General features: G+C 46.3%; 1 protein-coding gene and 1 non-coding gene across 4 annotated transcripts in view; one reads left to right on the top strand and one right to left on the bottom strand.

Moving 5' to 3' along the window:
* CCDC175 (coiled-coil domain containing 175) overlaps positions 1 to 23,783 on the bottom strand; it is a 74,504-nt gene extending 50,721 nt beyond the window's left edge. For 2 of the 3 annotated variants that reach the window (XR_011384854.1, XM_002719516.5), the window contains exons 1-7: positions 23,581 to 23,783; positions 20,887 to 20,972; positions 19,836 to 19,947; positions 15,252 to 15,387; positions 11,743 to 11,971; positions 4,347 to 4,469; positions 1,552 to 1,661 (exon numbers count right to left, since the gene is read on the bottom strand). Coding sequence is in view for 2 of the 3 variants with exons in the window: in XM_002719516.5 (XP_002719562.3) it covers positions 1,552 to 1,661; positions 4,347 to 4,469; positions 11,743 to 11,971; positions 15,252 to 15,387; positions 19,836 to 19,947; positions 20,887 to 20,972; positions 23,581 to 23,737 (953 nt within the window). In the remaining variant the exon portion in view is untranslated. The remainder of the gene's footprint in view (positions 1 to 1,551; positions 1,662 to 4,346; positions 4,470 to 11,742; positions 11,972 to 15,251; positions 15,388 to 19,835; positions 19,948 to 20,886; positions 20,973 to 23,580) is intronic. The other variant, XM_070065092.1, reaches the window with a different exon arrangement.
* On the top strand, positions 6,608 to 6,747 carry LOC138847344 (small Cajal body-specific RNA 2). The gene has a single exon (XR_011385085.1). It is a non-coding gene; the product is annotated as a small Cajal body-specific RNA 2 (non-coding RNA).
* Positions 23,784 to 24,079: the final 296 nt, after the last annotated feature.

Here is a 24,079-nt window from a genome sequence, read left to right as displayed (position 1 = left end):
AACTGCTCATAATAACTTATGGCCTGATTCACATGTGTTCCACTGTGACTTTTTCCCTAGTTTTTCTTCAAAATTTGTATGAACTAAAACTATTAAATCACTTAGCAAGAAAAGGTTTATTTTTCCTGAGTTTTAATTATGGTATATTAATTGAACTTGGCATATTTTAAAATTATTGCCTATTTTAAGCACATTATACTCTGCTATTGTGGGGCTCTTTTTAAAATTTTTATTTATTTGAGAAACAGAAAGAGAAAGAGACAGAGAGGGATAGAGAGAGCGAGACAGAAAGAGAGAGAGAGGGGCAGTCAGGGGGAGAGGGCTCCCAGTCACAGGTTCACTCATCGAATGCCTGCAAACAGACAAGACTGGCCTGGGCCAAACCAGGAGCCTGGAACTCAACCCAGGCCTCCCAGATGGGTGGCACAGACCAACCACCTGAGCCATTCCTGCTGCCTTCCAGGGTTTGCATTAGTAGGAAGCTCAAATCAGGAGCTGGCGCAGGGCACTGAACCCGGGTACTCCAACATGGAAGGCAGGCATCCTAACCACTGGCTTAACAGCCAGCCAAAGGCCTGCCACTACAATTGCTGTGGTTGTAATCACAGTACATTGAAATCTACGAAGGAGGATTCTACCAGGGAAGTCACTCGTCTTTGTGGCGTCTGCTCGGCCCATAGGTGGTCTATTGAACTGTCAATGAACCACTGAGGCGGGCCCCAGAAACCACATTGTAAGACTACATCTTCCAGGCCAGAGCTGACTGCACTAGGAGCCAAGACTGGACTAAACACATTCCCATGTGAAATCGAGGATTCTTCTGGGAGAGTCGCTGGCCAGCCTCTTCAGATGGCTGGACCTGTGACTGACAGTCAATACAGAGAATTTGGCTCAGCCATAGTGTGCATGTGTTCACCAAGGAGAGAGCACCGTATACAGCAAAGAGGGAAGAATGAAACACTCAGAGAGGAAGCAGAGTGTGAGCCTTTGGATGGATGGGAGCCTGGCCCCAGTTTCTGGTTCCAGTCCTGTGTGGAGCAGTGTTCACGCCCGACGGCCTTGTATTTTCTGAGTTCTGCAAGCCCTGCCTCACGACGAACAAGAACTGTTCCAGGTAGGCTGTGGCCTTACAGCGTGTCCCACTAGGCCATGCTCCACGGGCATTTCTGTTTGTAGGGAGTCAGGACTGGAAATGGGAATAATACAAGTACACTTCAAAAAGTTCATGGAAAAACAGAATGAATATATTATGCTTATTTTGGTATAATTTTTAAAAATCCACACAATTTTTTCATAATATTCATTTTCCATGAACTTTTCCAAAGATCTTGCACCTTCCAAAGAGTTCTCGCCCCCTTTTCCAAACTGACTACATCACTCTTAGTTTTTTGTTCCCTTGATTATCTCAAAGCCTGGCTAATTTCAAACTGAAGAGATTAATTTTAGTGAGCTAAGAGAATACAATTTTCATCTAATATTAAATAAATATTTTTAAATGAAGTAGCATATTCACCTCTGGAAATGCTTGAGTCAAAATAGTGTCTCACTTACATTTTGTCCTCTAGCATCTTGCAGGATTTCTTTATTTCATCCACCTGTTTTTCCCAATGATTTATTGATCCATGTAGCTCTGACATCTCTAAATTGTGATCACTGAGAATCTATTGAAAGTTCAACACAGATATGGCATCCAGTCATCATCAAGTGATTCACAACAGCGGCTCGACTGCGCTAAACTCATGAATCAGTCATTCAACTTTAGCTTCGATCTGTCCTTCAGTGAAACAGAAAGCAATCACTTTCTTTATAACTGAATCTTGGGCAGAAATAATTCTGAAATCATCAGAAAAAAGCAAACTTTGGAGTAGGGGACAAAAAAATATAGCAGTGAGAATCTGAAGACTGCAAAAAAAAAAAAAGGTTTTCAGACAAGAATTCCTTTTGTCTACCATTTTAAAAGATTAAACAAGTTGGGGCCGGTGCTGTGGCGCAGTGGGTTAACACCCTGGCCTGAAGCGCCGGCATCCCATATGGGCATCGGTTTGAGACCTGGCTGCTCCACTTCCGATCCAGCTCTCTGGTATGGCCTGGGAAAGCAGTAGAAGATGGCCCAAGTCTTTGGGTCCCTGCACCTGCATGGGAGACCGGGAAGAAGTTCCTGACTCCTGGCTTCAGATCGGTGCAGCTCCAGCCGTTGCGGCCATTTGGGGAGTGAACCAACGGATGGAAGACCCCTCTCTCTCTCTCTGCCTCTCCTCTCTCTATGTAACTCTGACTTTCAAATAAATAACCTTTAAAAAAAAAGATTAAAGAAATTAATGCCATCATCATCATCTTCAAAGTAATATCCCAGAATACTAGAATGAGAATTACATAAAATAAAAACAAATTGCATCTTTTGTTTCAGTTGATAGCTATGTTCACATGGAAAAGAATTTTTATTTCTGAATATTCAATCAATATTTAGGATGGAATACTGTGAAAATGTTAGCACGATTTATAAGTTGGAAGAATTGATGGAGAAAATTCAAAGTGAAACAGCTATTTTGCTGCTCTGGGATAAAGAAAAGGGAGGTCAGGGCCGGCGCTGCGGCTCACTAGGCTAATCCTCCGCCTAGCGGCACCGGCACACCGGGTTCTAATCCCGGTCAGGGCGCCGGATTCTGTCCCGGTTGCCCCTCTTCCAGTCCAGCTCTCTGCTGTGGCCTGGGAATGCAGTGGAGGATGGCCCAAGTGCTTGGGCCCTGCACCCCATGGGAGACCAGGAGAAGCACCTGGCTCCTGCCTTTGGATCAGCGCGATGCGCCGGCCGCAGCGCGCTGGCCACGGCGGCCATTGGAGGGTGAACCAATGGCAAAGGAAGACCTTTCTCTCTGTCTCTCTCTCTCACTGTCCACTCTGCCTGTCAAAAAAAAAAAAAAAAAAAAATTTAAAAAAAAAAAGAAAAGGGAGGTCAAACGCATTAGCTTTGGGGATTCCACTTCATTGGGTGAGAGGGAGTAGAGCTGAGAGTGGGTTCAAGACATCCCTCTTCCCGCTGACAGAACTCCCCTGGACACAGTATTTAAGCTGCTAGCCCTGGAGTCCGGGTGGGGTGAGAGTGGCCTGTGGGTGAAAGCCACTCACACAGCATCTTCCCCAGAGCACTCCCAGGCCACACGGATGGAGTGTGTTCACACAACCTCTGCATTCCCCTTTCCGCCCAGTCGGACCTATTTTGAAACATCCTTACCACGCTGAAATCTCAAATCAGAGAATGATATCTCTAAATGCACATATTTGGGAGAAAAAGTGATTTTACTAATGTTGTGTGATTGGATATCATAATCGGTATAATGAGCAACACCACCCTGTATAAAGGATAACGGGTTAAACAGCATTCTGGTAGAAATGGATGCTTCAGTGTTACTGCTGCACCAGTAACGATTCGCATGTGATTATCAAAGTACCTAAGACAAATACACTGAAGACTCACTGATTCAATTAATTGTGGTAGATTAACAGACATTTCTGTTTTAATTAGTGAAGTGTTATTAACATTAATCACTTAAATTGTAGTCACCTCCATAAACTTCAATTTTCTCTTTTTAAAAATAGGATAGAGGGGCTGTCACTGTGGCGTATCAGATAAAGACACTGCCTGCAGCACCAGCATCCCATAAAGGCGCCAGTTCGAGTCCCAGCTGCTCCTCTTCCAACCCGGCTCTCTGCTATGGCCTGGGAAAGTAATGGAAGACCCTAAGTGCTTGGGCCCCTGCACCTTTGTGGGAGACCTGGAAGAGGCTCGTGGCTCCTGGCTTCAGACTGGTTCAGCTCTGGCTATTGCGGCTATTTGGGGAATGAACCAGTGGATCTTCCATCTCTCTCTCTCTGTAATTCTGACTTTCAAATAAAATAAATAAATTTTCAAAAATATTGATTCATTTATTTGAGAGAGTTCACTCCCCACTCTGCAGAGCCAGAGCCAGGTACTGAGCAGATGTGGAATATCAGTGTCTCAACAGCTAGACCAAATTCCCACCCCTCCACGGCCGTTTGAGTTTTCTTCCTATCATCATCATCTCTGGTTAGTTCTACATGTATTTTTAATCAGCATTTCCACAGTAGCTTGTCCATCAAACACAATTTGTACCTAAGCATTCTCTTTCTTCTCACCATATTCTTGAGGAAGAAGGAAACACAAATGTACTATAACAGTTTAAGCAAAGTGTCTGAAGGGTCAACATGTCAAGGACATTCTTCTAGAATGGTAAAAAGATGATTTTTTTTTAAAAGATAAATTAAAGTCAAATCCTTCTTTATTGAGGCACCTATGTCAGCTTTGAGAGAATATAGTTTTTTCTTACCACTGATCTGATGGTAACTATTTCTTTAACTTTTGACATTTTAGCTAGTAATTTATCCAATTCTTTCTTCTTTTTGTAAGTCTCCTTTCTCTTAAGCTCACAGATTTTTTTGAATTCTTCAATCTGTAGTGACAAACACAATAAACTAGTTAAAAATCTATTAGCACACACAGTTGGGAAATTTTAAAAAAACTGTTAACAATTCATACTCAATCTAAGAACACCAACAAGTAAAAAGCAAAATAACTTCACAGTTTACTTTTTTTTTTTTTTTTGGCAATATCACATGAAGGACTGTGAACCACAAGTACCAAACTGTAATTATAGAATATTGAAATAGTAAACTTTCAAAAACAATAAGAAAAACCACTAATAATGAATTATGAAATCACTTGTCACTGTGATGATTTTCTAGTAAAACACCATAAAGTAATGCTTACAACATTTACAGTGTGCTGAGACAGAGGACCCAAGGGATTGTCTGGGGGCCAGAAATTCACATTATTTAGTGGGAAATAAAATTGACTAAAGAAAATCCCTGAAGACGGAGCAGCTTTCTTGTCACTTTAACAAGCTCAAACATGTTCTGATTGTTTTTCAGACCCTAATGAAGTGAGCCACTCTCTGTCAAAGGGACACACCTGTCTGCAAAGCGGAAGGTCAAGAACAAAGCGGCTAACTAAGCAGAAGCAAAGGCACACTGCGTTCTGTATGAGAGCTGTGACCACGTATGAACAGGTGGCTCTCCGTTAGAGCCAGAAGCTGCTACTCCGAATGGACGTGGTCATCACCCATTTCTCCACACCAGGGCTCACATGCACGTGAATGAAATGTGGTCATTAACACACTGGGGTGAGAGCAGGAAGTCTGCCTTCTTACAAGGTCTCAGAGTTACGGAAACAATACTGGCAAAACAGAGTGTGTGTGTGTGTGTGTGTGTGTGCGCGTGCACACGCGCGTTAGGGGACATGATACAGGTCTGAAGAGTCTCTGACATCTAGCAAAATTTTTCCTTCCTTATAGGAAGTGAATTGAAAAGTGGAAGAAAAGAGGGGGGAGCCTGTCGCTCCCCCTCTTCGTGGAGGAGCAACACAGGACCCTGCGCTGTTCTTTCGTCCGCTCGGCCTTCCCCGGGTTTGCTGCTGGTTCTTCCCGGGTTGGCTACTATCCCTTCCACCTCCGTGGAAGGGCAGTTCCCCCTGGCCGCATTCCCCACTTCCGCAGGGGAGCGGCACACCGCCGGCCGGCTCTCTCGGGGGCTGCACGGGTTCCCTTAGATGTTCCCCATAGATGTTCCCGGTGCATGCCGTCTCTCTCCTCCTTTATAGTCCTCCTCTGCCAATCCCAACTCGGCTGCCCACACGCCGAGTACGCTGCTCTCCTCCAATCAGGAGCAAGTCCTACAGTTTATTAGTTGAACTGGAGGCAGCTGTGCGGAAGCTGTTTACTTCTCTCCCAGCGCCATATTGTGGGAGAGCAGATGCATAGAATAAGTCTTAATTCCAGTAACTCAGTCCAGTCCGGATTGCTCCCCACAGGAGCCTGCACCTCAGAGTTCTCCAGGTCTCTGCATCCGGGGAGTTTTACTGTGTGGGGGAACAAATAAGGCAGGCCTTCGGCTGTCCACCCGGAAAGCTTCCTGCCTACGGCTCTGTTCTGGGAAGGCAGACCAGGATTAGGCAAGCATCCAGCCACCACCTGGGTGTGGAAAGCCACTTCTTTATCTGGGTGTTGTTTGTGGCTACTTCCATGTTAAAGTGGCAGAGTTGTGAATCTGTGAGACACTGGTTCTTCTCAGAAAATGCTTGTGGGTCCCAGTAGACTGTTGATACAGCACTAAGGTAGATGATCTCATGTTTGCAAAGTCCCTATAGGAAGTCCCTCTGGGCTCCCTTTCTTGCACCTTAACGTTTATACTAAAGAGTAGTGGGGGGACCAGTACTGTGGCGTAGTGGGTTAAGCTGGCGCTTGTAAGGTCGGGGTTTCCTGTGAGCACCAGTGCTGTGGCGTAGTGGGTTAAGCTGGCTCTTGTAAGGTCGGGGTTTCCTGTGAGCACCGGTTGAAGCCCCGGATGCTTCATTTCTGATCCAGCTCCCTGCTGATGCATCTGGGAAAGCGGCAGATGATGGCCCCTGTCACCCATATGGGAGACCTAAATGTCATTCCAGGCTCCTGGCTTCAGCCTGGCTCAGCCTTGACCAATGCAGTCATTTCGGGAGTGAACCAGTAGATGGGAGCGCGCTCTCTCTCTCTCTCTCTAACTCCTTAAAATAAAATATATAAATCTTTTGGGGAAAAAAAATTAGTCCAACGGGGCCCGGCGCTCAGAAGTGATGAATTGATCAGATAGACGAGGCTGGGCTTGTCCCGGGCCGCTGATTATCGAGGCGATTCTGATCTGAGCCAAAAAAAAAAAAAAAAAAAAAAAAAGGAAGGGAAAAAAACTTCCCTGTAAGTCTCAAGAAGTCTGAAACTCATTCATTCGATGAAGTAACACAGCAGGCCTACCAGCTACAAGCCACACAGCTACTGTTGTTCTTAGCGCTTGGGGACAGCAGAGATGAAAACACACAAACCTGTCCTGTGAAGTCTGCCTGCTGGAAGACTCATACTGGAAACCAACCCCTGACCTACTGGCTTGTTGCCAGGAGAAGTGGAGACGAGCGACAGTGTCCCACCCCTGCTGTCCCTCCCCCATCCTGGAAGTCCTCGTCCAGTTGCGCCCACACAGACACCATAATCTCAGTTCCTGTAATGTAAGTGAGCCACTCCAACTTGGGCAAGGCTCTGGGCTATTCAGAGAGCACAGAGTCCTGGCCAGAGGAGGAGGTGATATTACAGTGGAGGTGATATTGACGCTGCTCAGCGATGCTGTGGCTAAAGCTGAGGTAGATATTTGGCTCAGCATTTAAAACACTGTTTGGGATGCCGGCATCCCGCATTGGAGTGCCTGGGCTTGAGTCCCGGCTCTACTTCTCAATCTAGCTTCCTGTTGATGCGCATCCCGGCAAGTAGCAAGCAGTGGCTCAAGTGCCTGGGTCCCTGCCACCCACTTGGGAGACTTGGATTGAGTTTCTGGCTTTGGCCTGGCCTAGCCCTGGCTGCTGCAGGCATCTACAGAGTGCATGAGTAGATGGGAACACTCTCCTTCCCTTCTTGCCTCTCAATAAATAAAAAACGAATACAAAAAGCAGTAAGATCCCTTTTGGCCCTTGCTGTCCTGAACTCTCCATTTCAATTTGCTAACATTAAACCCAAGAAAGGTTTCGCCCAGTAAGAGGAGCCCTGCAGGACTTTTGAGACAGATTTCAATTGGTTCAAGCACTGCAGCCCAGGGTAACAACCCCAGAAGAGATCCAGGGAGTCCACATTTTATAAATTCCATTTAATAGCTACCGTCCGCCTCGGCGACAGCATCAAGAGGTGGGGACTTGGGTGACTAAGTCATGAATGAGGGTCCTTAGGAGTGGGACAAGGACTTTGTGGAAATTAGCTAGGCCTCTTGCCCTTCCATGCCTTCCTTCCACTGTGTGGGGACCCAGTGTTCCTCTCTTCTGGAGAAGGCAGCATTTGAGGCACCGTTGCGGACGCAGAGTCTGGCCCATCAGACTCTGGACCCACTGGGCCTTCGCTGGCTATCCAGAACAGTGAGGTATACATTGCCATTAGCTACAAGTTACCCATTTTCACGTGTTGTGTTGCAGCAGCACAGGCTGAGAGAGACTGCACCAGGTATACGGCAATGCCTGCCGCAGGAGGACTGGGGCGGGGCTTTCTACGCTCAGGGAGAAGTGTGCGTAGCTTTCATGGAAAACTACTTCTGACGAGGCAGGCACTTTTTAGGATAAAGAAGCTGAACTGATTGGAATTGCCAAACAGCCCAACTCTTATCATGGAATTTGCTGCCTGAGGAATCAAACTGTTACTGCCACACTTTATTCCTTTAAATTTGAATCAAGATTCAAGCAATGTAACACATGCCCTTCTTCCTTTCCTTCTTCCCTCCCGCCCTCCTGACCCCCTTTGGCTTCCTCTGTCTGCCTATTTATACAGCAATGAGGCAGGCCCACGTCCAGTGTCCTGCATTTGCAACCTGAGGTTATGCCAATTCCCACTGCAGACAGGGCAACAGCAACTCTGACCGTGGGGTCTGCTCCAGCCCTGCACAGGGAGAACAAAGGCTGCTGCTGGGGACAGCTAATGTGGAGACAGCCCTCTGTCTCCTGGGGTGACCGAGGCAGGACGAGGAAGACGGGAGTTTAATCATCAGGTGGGAATTTCTTTTTGTTTCTTTATAAACTCATTGGAGTTTTTTTTATTAAATTTTCTTAAAGATTTTATTAATATAAAAAGAACAGATTTCATAGGTACTGTTCTAAGAAGATAACCTTCTTAGAACTTCAATCTTCTTCAGTCTTCTCCTTTAATCCTCCACCTTCCTTTCTCTTTAATTTTTGCAAAGACATCATTTTAATCCACTCTATAATCATAGGCTTAATTCACCACCTCATATTCAACAAGCAAAAAGTAGGAAGATCACAGTTCCACAGGAGTATGAACAAGGACTAAAAACAACAATCATGTCACAAGACGTCCATTATTCCTACAAATTTTTTGTACTCTGGGGCCGGCGCTGTGGCGCAGCGGGTTAAAGCCCTGGCCTGAAACGCCAGCATCCCACACGGGCGCCGGTTCTAGTCCCAGCTGCTCCTCTTCCAATCTAGCTCTCTGCTATGGCCTGGGAAAGCAGTAGAAGATGGCCCAAGTCCTTGGGCCCTTGCACCCACTGGAAGAAGCTCAAGGCTCCTGGCTTTGGATTGGCGCAGTTTCAGCCATCCCAGCCATCTGGGGAGTGAACCAGCGGATAGAAGACCTCTCTCTCTCTCTCTCTCTCTCTCTCTCTCTGAACTCTTTCAAATACAAAATAAATCTTTAAACAAAAATTTTTTTGTACTCTATATTAACTTCCACTTATCAGAGAAAACATATTTGTCTTTTTGAGATTGGCTCATTTCACTAAGTATAATGGTTTCTAGTTGCATCCATTTTGTTGCAAAAGACACGATTTCACTCTTTTTTATGGCTGAGAAGTATTACATAGTGCATGTATACCACATTTTCTTTACCTAGTCATCAGCTGAAAGACCGCCAGGTTGATTCCATATCTTTGCTATTGTGAATTTAGCTGCAATAAACACAGGGTACAGATAACGCTTTTATATGCCGATTTCATTTAGGTAAATTCCTAAATTCCCAGGAGTGGGATGGCTGCGTCATACGGTGGGTCTATTTTCTTCAGACTTCTGAGAACTCTCCATACTGTCTTCCATTTAGGCTGTACTTGTTTAAATTCCCACCAATGGCATATTAGGGTGCCTTTTTACCCAAATCCTCACTAGCATTTACTGCTTTGTGATTTTTGAGTGATAGCCATTCTAACTGGGTTGAGGTGAAACCTCACTGTGGTTTTGATTTGCATTTCCCTGATGACTAGTGATCCTGAGCATTTTTTCATGCTTTTATTGGTCATTTGAATTTAATCCTTTGAAAAATGCCTGTACATGTCCTTTGCCTATTTCCTAACTGGATTGTTTGTTTTGTTGTTGAGTTTCTTGAGTTTTTTTTTTTTAAGATCCTGGATATTAATCCTTTATCAGCTGCATAATTTGTGAATATTTTCTCCCATTCTGTACGTTGTCTCTTTGCTTTGTTGAAAGCTTTCTTTACAGTGCAGAAGCTTCTTAGCTTATACTCCCACGTGTTTATTTTTGCTTTATTGCCTGTGCGTCTGGGGTCTTTTCCAAGTCTTTACCTATGCCAATGTCTTGCAGAGTTACCCTGATGCTTTCCTCCAGTAATTTGATGGTCATAGATTTAGATCCTTGATCCATTTTGAGTTGATTTTTGTATATGGTATAAGGTAGGGGTCTTGTTTCATACTTCTGCCTGTGTAGATCTAATTTCCCCAGCACCATTTGTTGAAAAGACTGTCCTTTCTCCAGGGATTGTTTTGAGCTTGTTTGTCAAAGATTAGTTGATTGTAGATGTAGACGTTGATTAGTTCTTGGGGTTTCTATTCTGTTCCACTGGCTTGCATGTCTATTTTTGTGCCAGTACCAGGATGTTTTGATTATAACTCCCGTGTATTACATCTTGAAATCTGGTATTGAAACAGCTTTGTTTCTGTTGCTTAAGACTGCTTTGCTATTTGTGTTTCCATATGAATTTTAACACACTTTTTTTTTTCTAGATCTGAGAGGAATGTCCTTGGTATTTTGATTAGGGTTGCACTGAATCTGTAAATTGCTTTCACTGGTATGGACATTTTGATGATATTAATTCTTCCAATCCAATGAACATAGAAGATTTTTCCTTGTTTTTTTTTTTTTTTTTTCTGGTTCCTTCTGTTTCTTTACTTAATGCTTTGTAATATTCATTGTAAGGATTTTTCATATCCTTGGTTAAATTTATTCCAAGGCATTTATATTTTCTGGTTGCTATTGTGAATGGTACTGATCTTACAAGATCTTTCTCAGCAATGGCATTGTTTATATATTCAAAGGTTTTTGATTTTTATGTGTTGATTTCTTGATGTGCGATTTTGCCCACTCTCTTATGAGTTCCAATAGTCTCTTGGTGGAATCTTTTGGTTCCTCCACGTATAGGATCATGTCATCTGCTAATAATGATAACTTGACTTCCTCCTTTCCAATATGTATCCTCCCCCCCCACCATTTTTTTTTTTCATTTTCTTGCCTAATGGCTCTGGCTAAAACTTTTAGAACGATATTGAATTGCAATGGTGAAAGTGGGCAGTGAACGGGGAATTTCAATTAGGATGGCACAGCAGATAGCCCAGTCCCTACACGAGCAGAAAAGGATTTAGCAGTTATCCATGTTCCCACAAAATTGTGGGCCTTAAAACATGGTTTTCTCTTTACGTCCTTGACTGTGTGTAGCCCCTCTGCACGCTGCTCACTCCTCTCTGATTTATTCAGCAGGTGAAGCAGTTGTGGACAGGGGCCCTGTCTGCTTGGTCTGCACTCCCTGGTCCTGTCAACACAGATTCAGCCTGGGGACTGTCAAGGGCAACTGGCTAAGGTGGAGGCAAACTCCTCATCCCTCTATGGCTGCATGTGAGCAAGGGGCTACTCAGTGTTACAGCTCCTGTCACTTACATTCTTCTCCGGGGACCACAAGCTGAGACACGACCAAAGTCACTCCCAAGAGGCTCACTGGGTCGTTGGGTCTCCCACTCTAGTCCCATCCCAGTGTTCTCAGCAGAGTACATGGAGAGCAAGTGCCAGCCTCACAGACAAATAAATTCTTTTCTATTTCCTGCCCCAGAGTCTATACAATTCTGTATTTGTAAAAAATAATAAATTGTGCCATTTACCTGTACAGTCAGAGCTTGTTTTTTTGTCAAATACTCTGCTTTTTGCTTTTCTATTTCCTCCTCTGCCTCTTTAATGCATTTTTTTATTGAGTCTATTTCTTCTTTCTCAAAGCTGATTCTGGTGTAAGTCTCACTTATGTAAACAGTGGCCGTGGCTTTCTCTTCCAACGCGTAGTTGAGTGCCGTGACAAACTTCTCATACCGCCCTGCCAACTCTTCTTGCTTTTCACTGGGGCACAAGAAGGCTCACAGAGTGAAGAGAATCATACTTAGGAAGGGAACTGAAAGTCTGAGGGGGTGGCACCATGGCATTGTAGGTTAAGCCTCCACCTGGGGCACTGGCATCCCTATGGGAGCTGGTTCATATCCCAGCTGCTCCACTTCTGATCCAGCTCTCTGCTGATGGCCTGGGAAAGCAGTGGAAGATGGCCCAAGTGCTTGGTTCCCTGCACCCACATGGGAGACCCAGAAGAAGTTCTTGGATCCTGGCTTCGGATCAGCCCAGCTCCAGCCGTTGTGGCTGTTTGGGGAGTGAACCAGTGGATGGAAGATCTCTCTCTCTCTCTCTGTTTGTCTCTCTGTCTGTCAATTTGCCTCTCAAATAAATAAATAAATCTTAAAAAGAAAAAAGGAAAAAAGAAAGTCTGTCTGGCCAGGTAGCCCTCATTCAACAGGACATTGCAAGGGATACTAATTGTGGTTGTGATGGTTAAACTTGGTTGAGAAGAGAATAGAAGGAAATACTAAACAAGCAACAACCTGACAAATGATGACCCACCTCACCCTATCCATCCAACATGTCAGGCAGTAAGTGCAGGGTACTGTGCCTAACAGTGTCGAGCGATTCAAAAGTCAGTGGCATCTGGCCAGAGGAGCGTTTTGATGGGCATCCTTGCCATTTCTTTTTCTTTTTTTTCTTTTTTTTTTTTTTGACAGGCAGAGTGGACAGTGAGAGAGAGAGACAGAGAGAAAGGTCTTCCTTTGTCGTTGGTTCACCCTCCAATGGCCGCCGTGGCCGGCGCGCTGCGGCTGGCGCACCGCGCTGATCCGATGGCAGGAGCCAGGAGCCAAGTGCTTTTCCTGGTCTCCCATGGGGTGCAGGGCCCAAGCACCTGGGCCATCCTCCACTGCACTCCCGGGCCACAGCAGAGAGCTGGCCTGGAAGAGGGGCAACCGGGACAGAATCCGGCGCCCCGACCGGGACTAGAACTCGGTGTGCTGGCGCCGCTAGGCAGAGGATTAGCCTAGTGAGCCGCGGCGCCGGCCATCCTTGCCATTTCTATCTTCCTATACTGGGCTGGGTAGTGAAGCCAAAGAAAGGTGGTTATCCCACCACAGCTCCAGCTGCTCCAGGAGAAGGCTGGGCTTCCTCTGGGCAGACACCAGAGAAACAGGAGGCTGCGTCCAGCCTTCCACCCTTGCTGTTCACTGGATGCCCGAGCCCTAATTTGCATCATCTTATCTTCTCCCAGCTGCAGCCACATCCGAGCTCAGCAGTCATTAATGTCACACATCCACTGCTAGCCATGTCCATCTGAAGACCTTCATGTTGGGAGAAATGTCAACCTCGAGGCTAACAATCAAAGATTTTCAAGAGTGGCAATTGGATCACTTTCTCCAATTTCATTTTGAAAGGTTTCCAGAATAGAAAAGCTCTTTTTCCTCTCCTAGTCCCCAGGGTTAGACCCAAAAGGGTTGTGTGTGACTGAAGGCTCAGAACAATAGAAATAGGCTGTCAAGAAGTCTATGATGCAGAGGTGGAACTCTGCAACAGAAATGCAAGGAAAAGCAGCTCAGGTGGGAGGCTCGATGAAGGTGTCAGACAATGGGTGCTTTGTGGACCCAGCAGAGGAAGCCCTCAGGAGTGACTCAACCTAAGGACCGAGGAGCCTCAGGGAAGCAGAAACCCTCGCCTGGTGCATTGTGACGGGTTGAGGGGACAGCACACACACAGAATCTCGGGCCTGGGGTGAACACACACAAGGACTACATCCAGAAGAAGAGACGCTCACCATGTCCAGCTCCACCAGCATCACCCAGACACTTGTTAGAAACACAAATTCTTGTCCCTCCCTCCACTCTACAGGTCTGCTAACTCAGAAGTTCTTGAGTGGGTTTCAGCAATGTGTTTCAACAAGCAGGGTAAGTGTTTCAGATGCCCACTCAACTTTGAGAATCACTGATCTGCAGGGCTATGATGTTGCTAACTAGTTGAAAGGAATATCCAGTCTGGGTATTACTATTCCTACCATTGGTGCAGAAACAGATTCGTTTATATGACACTCCCCGGCAACTGCGGCTGGCACACACCACGAGCAAATCTGCATCGGGGATTCCATTTCCGAAACTTGTGTGGTCGTGGAGCATCTCCTAGAGCAGGTGCTCAGGCCTGGTCTGGGAAATGTGTCCCTAGGCCTTCAGGCCTCCTCCAGTCCCGAATGCTTTGCTATCTGTGCACCAAGCAATCTTCTGATTGTTTTAGCTTTGCAAGCTTTTCTCCCAGCAGTGAGGGCCCTTTGAACATTCCTCACTCCAGAAAACCAACATTCTGACACTTATGCTTTAGTTTTGCAAATCTGTTCACAGCACTGAGCTACCCTTCAACTCATTTTTTTTTTCCCAGAAGGATCTGCATAGGGTAATCAAAGTTTGACTCCCTCTTTATAGATAGAATAATTAAGGACTACAGGTAAACCAGGGGTCTGAGACCACACAGCTCAAGAATAAAGAAACTAAGAGGTGTGAGATCCTGAGCTATAGGCTGTTATATAGTTTGTCTCTTAATTACAGACACAATGTGGAACCCTCTCCTGGGAGCCAATCCAATCCCTGCCCTCCAGAAGATAGCGAGTATGACTGAATATGTTTAAGGAACTGAATACAATGGACCTGGTTGGAGGTTTCATTTCCAATATGGTTCCTGCAAGATTCCTTGCATTGCTGGTGGGCGTCTGTAAATTTAAATAAACAAAAATGGGAACTAAATCCATCCTGAGCCTCTACCTTTGGAGGGAATACTGTTCTGCATTATGTAAGCAATTATTGAGAGAGAGAGAGAAAGCTGGTTCACTCTTCAAATGCCTGCTTGGCCAGGGCCAGGCACTCCATCCAGGGCCTGAGTTCTTGAGCCATCACCTGCTGCCGCCCAGGATGCATTAACAGGAAGCTGAACTCTATAGAGTGAAGCCAGGACCTGAACCCAGGCGCTCCGACATGGGACGTGAGCACCCCAGGAGCTGTCGTAGCCACTGTGCCAAAGACCCACCATGCAGGGCGCATCGGAGCCAGTGCGTGATTCACAAACAGCAGTTCTGGATCGCTCCGACCCTGCACTGCCATGGTTGAGCCGGCCAGGGCAGCCTGAGTCATCTTCCAAAAGTGACCTCCCCCTCCTCACTCGCCCCGCCCCGGCTCACCTCAGAGGGCCAACCCTTTAGGACAATTTTCGCCATCCACTCCCAGACCCCCATCAAGTACATCAAATTTCAGAAAAAAGAAAAGTAACTTACCCCAAGTCTTCATTTTCTTCTTCCAGTTCAATGATTTTCATCTTCAAAAACTCTATTTCATTATTCGTCTTTCTGATTTTTGTTTGTATTTCATTGATCTCCTGCAGATTTAATCTGCGAGCATCTCTGACACATTCTTAAAAGTAAAGTTTACTGAATTATTTGAGAGGGCGCACAACGGTTAGGGGCTGACTTTTCAAGTCTTGAAAAAATTATGCCTGCCGCTGAAATATCCTTCTAAGTATGTGTCTGGATCCGACGCCTCTTACTTGCCTCTTTGGTTCTTTTCACTCTCACCTATTAATCGTGTCTCTTGTTTCCAGGCCTGCAGCCGTGACCGGCTGTGCACAAGCCCTGAACAGACTGCACCCTGGGCTCCGATCCGCGCGAGGACTTCTCACTTCCGGCCTACGCCTTCCTGTTCCCGTACCGTGGGACTTAACGAGCATGCGTGCGTGAGCCGGAAGTGCGAGGGTGGGACTAACATCGGGCCAATGACGGAGAGGAGTCCAGGCACAGATTGGTCCCCTTCCTCACGTGACTGGCGGTACTGAGAAGGGGCAGCACTGGGTCTCGAGGACTTGTTCTTATGATTACTTAGATGCAGTCCTCGGCAGTAAACATTATAATGCCTCCTTCCCATCCCTGTTTTTGCTCTCTCTTCTTCCTTGCTTCTGTCTCCTTATCCCATGGTGCTCTGAATTGCGCTCCCTTAAAACGTAATAATGCAAAAGCCATCGCTCCACACTCTGCCTTTCGGGAAACTCAATGTATTAAGAACAAGTTATTGTAGGATCAGCCCTGTGGCGTAGTGGGTAAAGCCGCCTCCAGTACCGGCATCCCATATGGGTGCCGGCTCGAGTCCCGGCTGCTCCACTTCCGACCCAGCTCTCTGTTATGGCTGGGAAAGCAGTAGAGGATGGACCAAGTCCTTAGGCTCTGCACCTACATAGGGGACCTAGAAGAAGCTCTTGGCTGCTGGCTTTGGATCAGCCCAGCTCTGGCTGTTGCGGCCATATGGGGAGTGAACCGGCAGATGGAAGACCTCTCTCTGTCTCTGCCTCTATGTAATTTTGCCTTCAAATAAATAAATCTTTTTTTTTTTTTTTTAAGAACAACCATGAATGAAACTGGAATTTTGGACACCTGTTTAGAAAGATGCTGGACTACTCATTTTTAAATCACAGATAGATTCCCTAGAAACTGGCTGTTAGCTTTCTTGGGTGAGCTAGGCAATTCTCCACCCCCTTCTCCCAAGTTACAAGTGAGACTGCTCTTTGTAGCAAAGTTTTACAAACACAAACATGTCTACATGAGTACATCACCTGAGGATATTGTTAAGATGCAGACTCTGCTACAATATTGATGGTGGGGGGGGGTTCAAAAATTCTGCATATTTCTAACAAGCTCTCAGACCCTGCCCATGCAGATGGCTGCAGGTGCCAAGACCATATGACAAAAGGCCAATTAAATTACTTGGCTAAGTATTCAGCAGGTATCAGGGAGCTTCGAAGCTCATATATTTTCCACTTCCATAGCATTTTTCCTGATTATAAAAAGATCCCAATCTGGAAAATAAAGGAAACAAAACAGAAACCCTCTTTATTCTACCTTTGGTGCAGATGCTACTATGTCTTGTTTTTCTCTGTACATACAGTTTGTTATAATCTCCCTGTCAAATTAGACACCAAGTGTATTGTTGTATAATCTGTTGCACCATATGGTGTCTAATTAGGAGATAGAATTCCCATAGTACAGTCAATCAGCACACAACAAGACTCAGTCAATGACACACCAGTATGCACTGCATCCCAAAGGATTGCAATGATGCTGAAAATTCCTATTACCTTGTGACACTGTAGCCACCAGAAGGTCCTAGCACAATGCATTTATCGCAGGTTTGTGGTGAGGCTGGTGGAAACCAACCTACCGGGCTGCCGGTTATATGAAAGTGCAGAACCTCTGCAGAGTACATCACACTTGACATTGATAACAGAGGACTCTGCTACTGCCGTAAGTATTTACTGTACTGTTTATCATTAATTTGGAGTTAAAGTTGGCTGTAAAACAGTATTCTGCACTACACCAGCTGCACTGTCATCTTTCTGGTGTTTACTACGTCTGCTGATCACAACAAGAGACCGTATCCAGTGGCTGACCTGCACCATCTGGGTTTGTGTACGTGTGCTGTGATGCTCGCACAACAACAAAAACATTGCCTAACAGTGCAACACCCAGACGTAGCATCATTGTTAAGTGACCCAGGACTACACACAAGAGGGGAACTTTAATATAAGGAAAACTAGAACTGCAACCCAGGTTTAGAGTAATGAGGTGATGGGTAGCAAAAAGCAAAGAGAACCCTAAAGAATTCAGAGAGAACAGGGACAAGGAGCAGATGGCATCCCATGGGCTGAGTTGGAGTGCTCGAGGAAGCAGCACTTCCAAACCCGAGAGGGCAAAGCAGGTCGTGGAATGCTGGGCTGCTGGAACCTGCTGGAAATCTGCTCTCCGACATGTTGGAAGACCTGCCCGAGGAGAGGGGCCACACTTCAGAACTCACTGCGGTGCTCCCCAGGGCAGGTAGAGAAAGCCCTTCACAGAGAGGCCCCTCGCGGGTGGCATCCCACCAGGGGGCTACCTGAAGGGCAGACGCTGGGCACCGCAGGATCCTGGCCTGGACAAACCACATGCACTGTAAGTGTGCAAGTCTGAGCGCACTGGAGCCAGGAAGAGAGCCCCTCTCCCCTCCGCGTCCTTCTAGTGCCCTGCACTGACAAAGCTAATGAAGGGGCAATGCCTAGGGGCCAGCTCCCCTACCACAGCGCAGACAGTGAAGTGGAGATTGGAGCCGAGAGGCTACAGATGGATCAGAGGGACATCTACTATTAAATTTTTGTCATTTATTAAGGTTGTTCTTTTATATTAGTTAATGAGTTAATTAATTTGGGAGGCAGAAAGAGAGGGAAAGAGACAGATTATGTGTTGATTCACTCCGACGATGTCCATAAGGATCGGGGTTGAGCCCAGCTAAAATGGGAGCTGGTAACTCAATGCAGGTCTCCTATGTAGGTGGCACAAACTCAATAACTTGAGCCACCACCTGCTGCCTCCCAGAGTCTGTGTTAGCAGGACCCAGAGGTGGGCACGGAACCCAGGCACTCCAGGGTGGGGTACAGGAATCCCACCTGGTGTCTTAACTGCTAGGCCAAACAACCACCGCTGAGCTCCCTGGGAAACAGAGTTTCCGTGTGTAGAGAATTTATTGTGCAGTACTGTCTGGAAAACCTGCTGTGAGGAAATACGAGAATCAGCGCTGGGCAAAGAGGGAGGTTGGCTGCTTGTGCGTGTGATGAGCTGTGATGCGGACGACACTTCAGAGTGGTCTGCACCACCAAATGCAAAACTCTACTCTAAATGGGTCAAAGACCCACATGTGAAAGCTAAAGTCATAAAACTCTCACAAGAGAACACGGGACAGCTTTATGACATGGGAGTTGGCAGTGATTTCTTAGATATGATGCCAAAAGCACAGGCAACACAAGAAAAATAATTAAACTACATCAAAAATACAAATTTGGGGGCATCAAAGTTCACTATCAACAGCATGAAAAGGCAAACCATGAAATGGGAGAAAATATTTACGGATCACATATTTAGTAAGGGGTTAGCATCTCTAATGCACAAATAACTGCTATCACTCAACAACAACTTATAACAAAACTGGCCCCCGTGAAGATGGGCAAAGTACCTGGACAGACATCTTTCCAAAGAAGGTATAACAGTGGCCAATAAGCACAGGAAAAGCCGTTTAGCATCACTGATCTTTAGGGAAATGCAAACTTAACCACATGAAATAGTATCTCACACTCATTATGGTGGCTGTCAAAAACAAACAAAAAACACCAAACCTAGCAACACCCCAGGTAGTAACAAGTGCTGACAAGGACATGGACAAACTGGGACCCTGGTACATCGCTGGTGGCAATGAGAAACAGTGCAGCCACTGTGGAAAACATTATGGGAAATCTTCAAAAAATTATAAGTAGAGCATCATAAAGCCAAGGAATAGTTGTGCATGTATATCCAAAAGAACTGAAAGCGAGGTCTTGGGATGGGATCGCAGAGAAAGAGAGAGGTCCTCCATCTACCGGTTCACTCTTCAAATACCTGCAAACAGTCAGGCTGGGCCGGGCAATAACCAGAAACTGGAACCCAGTCTGAGTCTTCTATGAGAGTGGCAGGGCCCTAAGTACTTGAGCCATCGTCTGCGGCCTCCCAGGGTGCACATCAGCAGGAAGCTGGAGTTGGAACAGAGCAGGGACTCAGACCAAGGCGCTCTGACATGGGATGCAAGTGAACCAAGCCACATCTTTTGACTACACTGCCAAACAGCCATCCCATAGTTTTATATATGGTGAGTGCTTCCACTTAAAATAGATGGGTCTCCTTGTGTTTGTGATGTGTGCACTTTCTAATTATATTTACCCAAGCAACAGCTATTTAATTCATCCTCTTAAAAGTATTTGGCATATTTTCTTATAGGATAAACTAAACGTCTACAGCTTATAACCCCCAAAGTACCTTCCACTTCCTTGTTAATGGTATTGGGTAGAGTTCCCAACAGGAAGTACAGCCTGCTGAATTCCATGCTCTCAATTTCCAGAAGATCGATTGTGGCTCTTCTCATTTCTTCCTGAAAATTTAAGTTACATTTTAAACAACTCACAACACTAAAACAGTACAATCATCTATCCCCTGGTTCACTCCCCTAAAAGGCTGCAACAGCTGGGGCTGTTCCAGGCGGACTCTCTGGGCCGGGAACTCCATCCGGGTCTCTCGTGTGGGTGGCAGGGGCCCAATGACTTGGGTCATCCTCCACTGCTTTCCTGGGTACATCAGCAGGAAGCTGGGGCTTGAACCGGTACTCTGACGGGATGTGGTGTCACAGGTGGTGGCTTCATCTTGCTCTGCCACAACGCCCTAGGACATTGTTTTAGCTACTTCTTCAACAGGTCTTTGATAGGGGCCAGGTTAAAAGTTTGTTTTTGCTAAGAGCAGTTAAGCAGTGAACAGATGTCAACTTTTTACCAGTTTTACAAGGCATTGCTTGTACAGAATGGTTCACTGGCCCCACAGACACTATGAATCAGCGACTGTCTGTTGATTATTAAACACTGCTTACAAGTTGGTGGCCCACACATTTGCCCACGTGGCCCACCCTTTTCGGGAGCTCAGTTACTGCTCAGATAGATAGACTGCCCTTCCTGAGTATGTCCTCATTCCCTGCACGGGCCCAGAGCTCTGCATGGAAAACCAGGTAGCATCTACAGCGGATCAGTCCTGGCGCAAACACTAAATGAACTGAGGACAACATTTTAAAATTCTGAGAAGTTTCCCTCCTCATCTATTAAAGTCTCTTGGACAGAGTTGGTGCTAAGTGAAAGTCTGATGAAGAAACACAAGGGACTTTAAAAAGTTTCATGGAAAAAAATGGAATTAAAAGAAGTTTATTTTGATGAAAAAATCCTTTGAAACTCCTGAATAATTTTTTCATCACATGCATTTTCCATGAACTTTTTGCAGCAAACTAAGTGAAAGATTAGAAAAATAGCTCATATAGATAATACGATACCAATTTCTTCACGGCTACAGAAATGTCCTTAAGAAAGATTCCAGCTTCTTTATTGCATTTAAAATAGTCACTTTTCAGTGATTTTTCTGGGGAAAAAAGAGAAAGAAAATTAAATCTTTTATTTATCTGTCCAAATCATGGTTATGTCTCTATGATCTGGCTGAAATATCCCCCAGCTGCAAGGCCCATCTTCTACCTCGGAATTCCTACAGTACTTTACATAAATCTCTTTCATACTTGTAATTTCCTATGTGATAGTCTTCTCGGTTTGCTATACATTTTATGCTCCTTAAGGACAAACTTCTCAGGACCAGCATTGTGGCGTAGCAGGTTAAATGCTCTCTACAGTGCCGGCATCCCATATGAGCGCCAGTTCTAGTCCCGGTCACTCCCACTCTCACTCTGCTTCCGACCCAGCTCTCTGCTGTGGCCCGGGAGTGCAGTGGAGGATGGCCCAAGTCCTTGGGCCCTGCACCCGCATGGGAGACCAGGAGGAAGCACCTGGCTCCTGGCTTCAGATAGGTGCAGTTCCGGCTGTTGCGGCCACTTGGGGAGTGAACCCGCAGGTGAAAGACCTTTCTCTCTCTCTCGCTCTGCCTCTCCTCTCTCTGTGTAACTCTGACTATCAAATAAATAAATAAATCTTTTTTAAAAAAAGCATATTTAAGTTAACTTTAAAAAACCTCCATTGTCATTTTTACTTTTGTTAAAAAACATGAAGCATGGGATGAGATTGGGTATTTGTAAAATGGGCAAGGGAGAAGTGGACAGAGTTTCATTCATTGACATACAGAGGCACTTAAAAAGTTTGTGGAAAATGAAATAAAAGTTAATGTCAGTGCAAATATTTTTAAAAATCGGTGCATCCTAGGGGGTCTTTAAAAGTCTATGAAAAAATGTATTATGAAAAAACAGTTCATGAGTTCCAAATATTTTTCACCAAAATAATATCTTTTATTTATTTTTAAAAAAGATTTGTTTATTTATTTGAAAGTCAGAGTTACACAGAGAGAGAAGGGAGGCAGAGAGAGAGAGAGAGAGAGGTCTTCCATCCAATGGTTCACTGTCCAATTGGCCAAAACAGCTGGAGGTGGGCCACTCCGAAACCAGGAGCCAGGAGCTTCTTCCTGGTCTCCCACATGGGTGCAGGGACCCAAGGACTTGGGCCATCTTCCACTGCTTTCCCAGGCCACAGCAGAGAGCTGATTCGGAAGTAGAGCAGCTGAGACTTGAACAGGAGCCCACATGGGGTGCTGGCACTGCAGGCGGCAGCTTTACCCGCTATGCCACAGCGCCGGCCCCCAAAATAATATCTTTTAATTCTACCTGTTGGTGACATCTTTGAAGCACCCTCATGCTTTCCAAACGCTTTGTTTGAAGGCATCGGAAAGGAGAGGCCTTCAAAATGCGGCCAGGTACAAAGAAGACAAGAAGCAGACGGCACAGGGAGACGGCAGGAAGAGAAGAGGAAACAGAGGCAGCTCTGGGTACCTGGCCTGATCCGCACTGCATGGTGCGGGCTTGGTCTACCGGGGCGCCAGGCCTGCCAGCTTCCCGTGTGAAACGAGTTTGATGTGACTGATGCTTGACTGGTATTGTCTCTGTTTTTCTCCTTATGACCTTCTGACAATTCCCATTTCACAAGGGAGAAATCTAAGACTTCGGAGGTCAGATAACTGCACAGTTGCTGACCTGATAGTGGTAGAGTCTGGATTTGAACTCCGGAGGTGTGGCTCCAAGGCCATGGTCTCCAACGGTCGTACCTACCCTCAGTTCCCGGGAACCTGGGGCCCTCTGAGCTAAGCACTCAAACCAAGGGAACAGCAGGGAGCGTGCGAGCGAGCGTGTAGGAAGGGGCAGGCACTGCTTGTGCACACTCACTCTCTCTCTTTACTGCTTGAATAAAAGTAATTTTTCCTGCTTGCCAATGACCTGGAGAGCTACATGCTCCATTAATTTTTTTTATTTGTGCATAAGGACCAGGGTTGAAGGGCCACGTGGTCTAGGGTCAAAGGTGAAGGTCACTGCCAGTGACCGTGGATATCCCTAAGTAACTTCGGTTCCTTAGGATAATTCTTGTGCAAGCCTATGTGAGAAGAATTGCGAAATAAAACTAGTTCCTCTAAGAAGGAAATAAGAAACTGCCCCAACCATCAGTAACATAGTAGCAAACCAATAGGCTTATTCTGAACCAGTGAGGCAGAGTGGAAGAGCGAGCCCCCCACCCCCACCCCGCATTGGTTTTCAGGCTGAACAAAAACCGCCCTTTATTGGACTACTCTGATCTCAGACTTAGGAAACTTGATTACAGGTTCCGCTTTCTAACGAAAAATTAGTTTGCCCCAGCTCCTTTCAAGGCCATTTTCCGTTGCAATCTCCTAAATGTCCTTTTTTTGTCCGGTTTTTCTTGCCTAACGCAACAGGAACCTCCTACACACGAACTCTCAGCCCTCCAGCTTGCCGCGGCACAGAGAGGGCAGGAGGAGCTCGCTGAAGTCGAATGCAAAAATCCAAACGCACGTGAGCCCACAGGGCGCAAGCCCAGGACAGCGGCTGCGGAGACTCGGCCTGGTCAGGTCACGGCTGCTCCGCGCCGCCTCTCTCTCCCCAGCCCCCATGTCAAGGCTCGGTCTCGGCCCGGGGGACGCCACCCGCCGGGGGACGACGTCCCTCCCCGCACCCGCAGCCCCTCACCCACGGCAAAGAGCTGCTCCAGCGCGCCGGCCGCCACCGAGGAGCCCAGGCTGGCGGGGACGGTGCAGAGCTCCAGGGAGGGGCCGGTGGTGACGGCCACCTCCCGCATCAGCTTCTCCGCCGCAATAAGCTCTTTGGTCCAGGAGCTCAAAGCCATCTTGCCGCTCCCGCCCGCTCCTCCGAGGCCGCAGCGGAAGACAGCAGTTGCCACGGGCAACGAGGACGCCGAGGGTTCCCCCGGGCGCCCCCTGGCGGTGGGCCCCGGGTGCCTACGCCTTGGTTCTCCCACAAGAGGAAGACGTTGGATGTTGGATTTAAATTTGCTCCTAAAGTTGTACTTACGAATTGTATGAAACTTGTATTCCTTAAACAAAAGGCTTCTGGGGGAAAATACATAAATAAATAAATAAATAAATAATAAATAAAGTGGAAACTGTATGAATCTACAAAGTCTGTCTTTTGTGCTCTTTCAGAACCTCCCCTGTATCTATCATCCATC

Source organism: Oryctolagus cuniculus, chromosome 20, assembly GCF_964237555.1.
Source record: "Oryctolagus cuniculus chromosome 20, mOryCun1.1, whole genome shotgun sequence".
NCBI lineage: Eukaryota > Metazoa > Chordata > Mammalia > Lagomorpha > Leporidae > Oryctolagus > Oryctolagus cuniculus.
The sequence above is the reverse complement of the archived record's forward strand: the minus strand, read 5'-3'. Positions and strand labels throughout refer to the sequence as shown.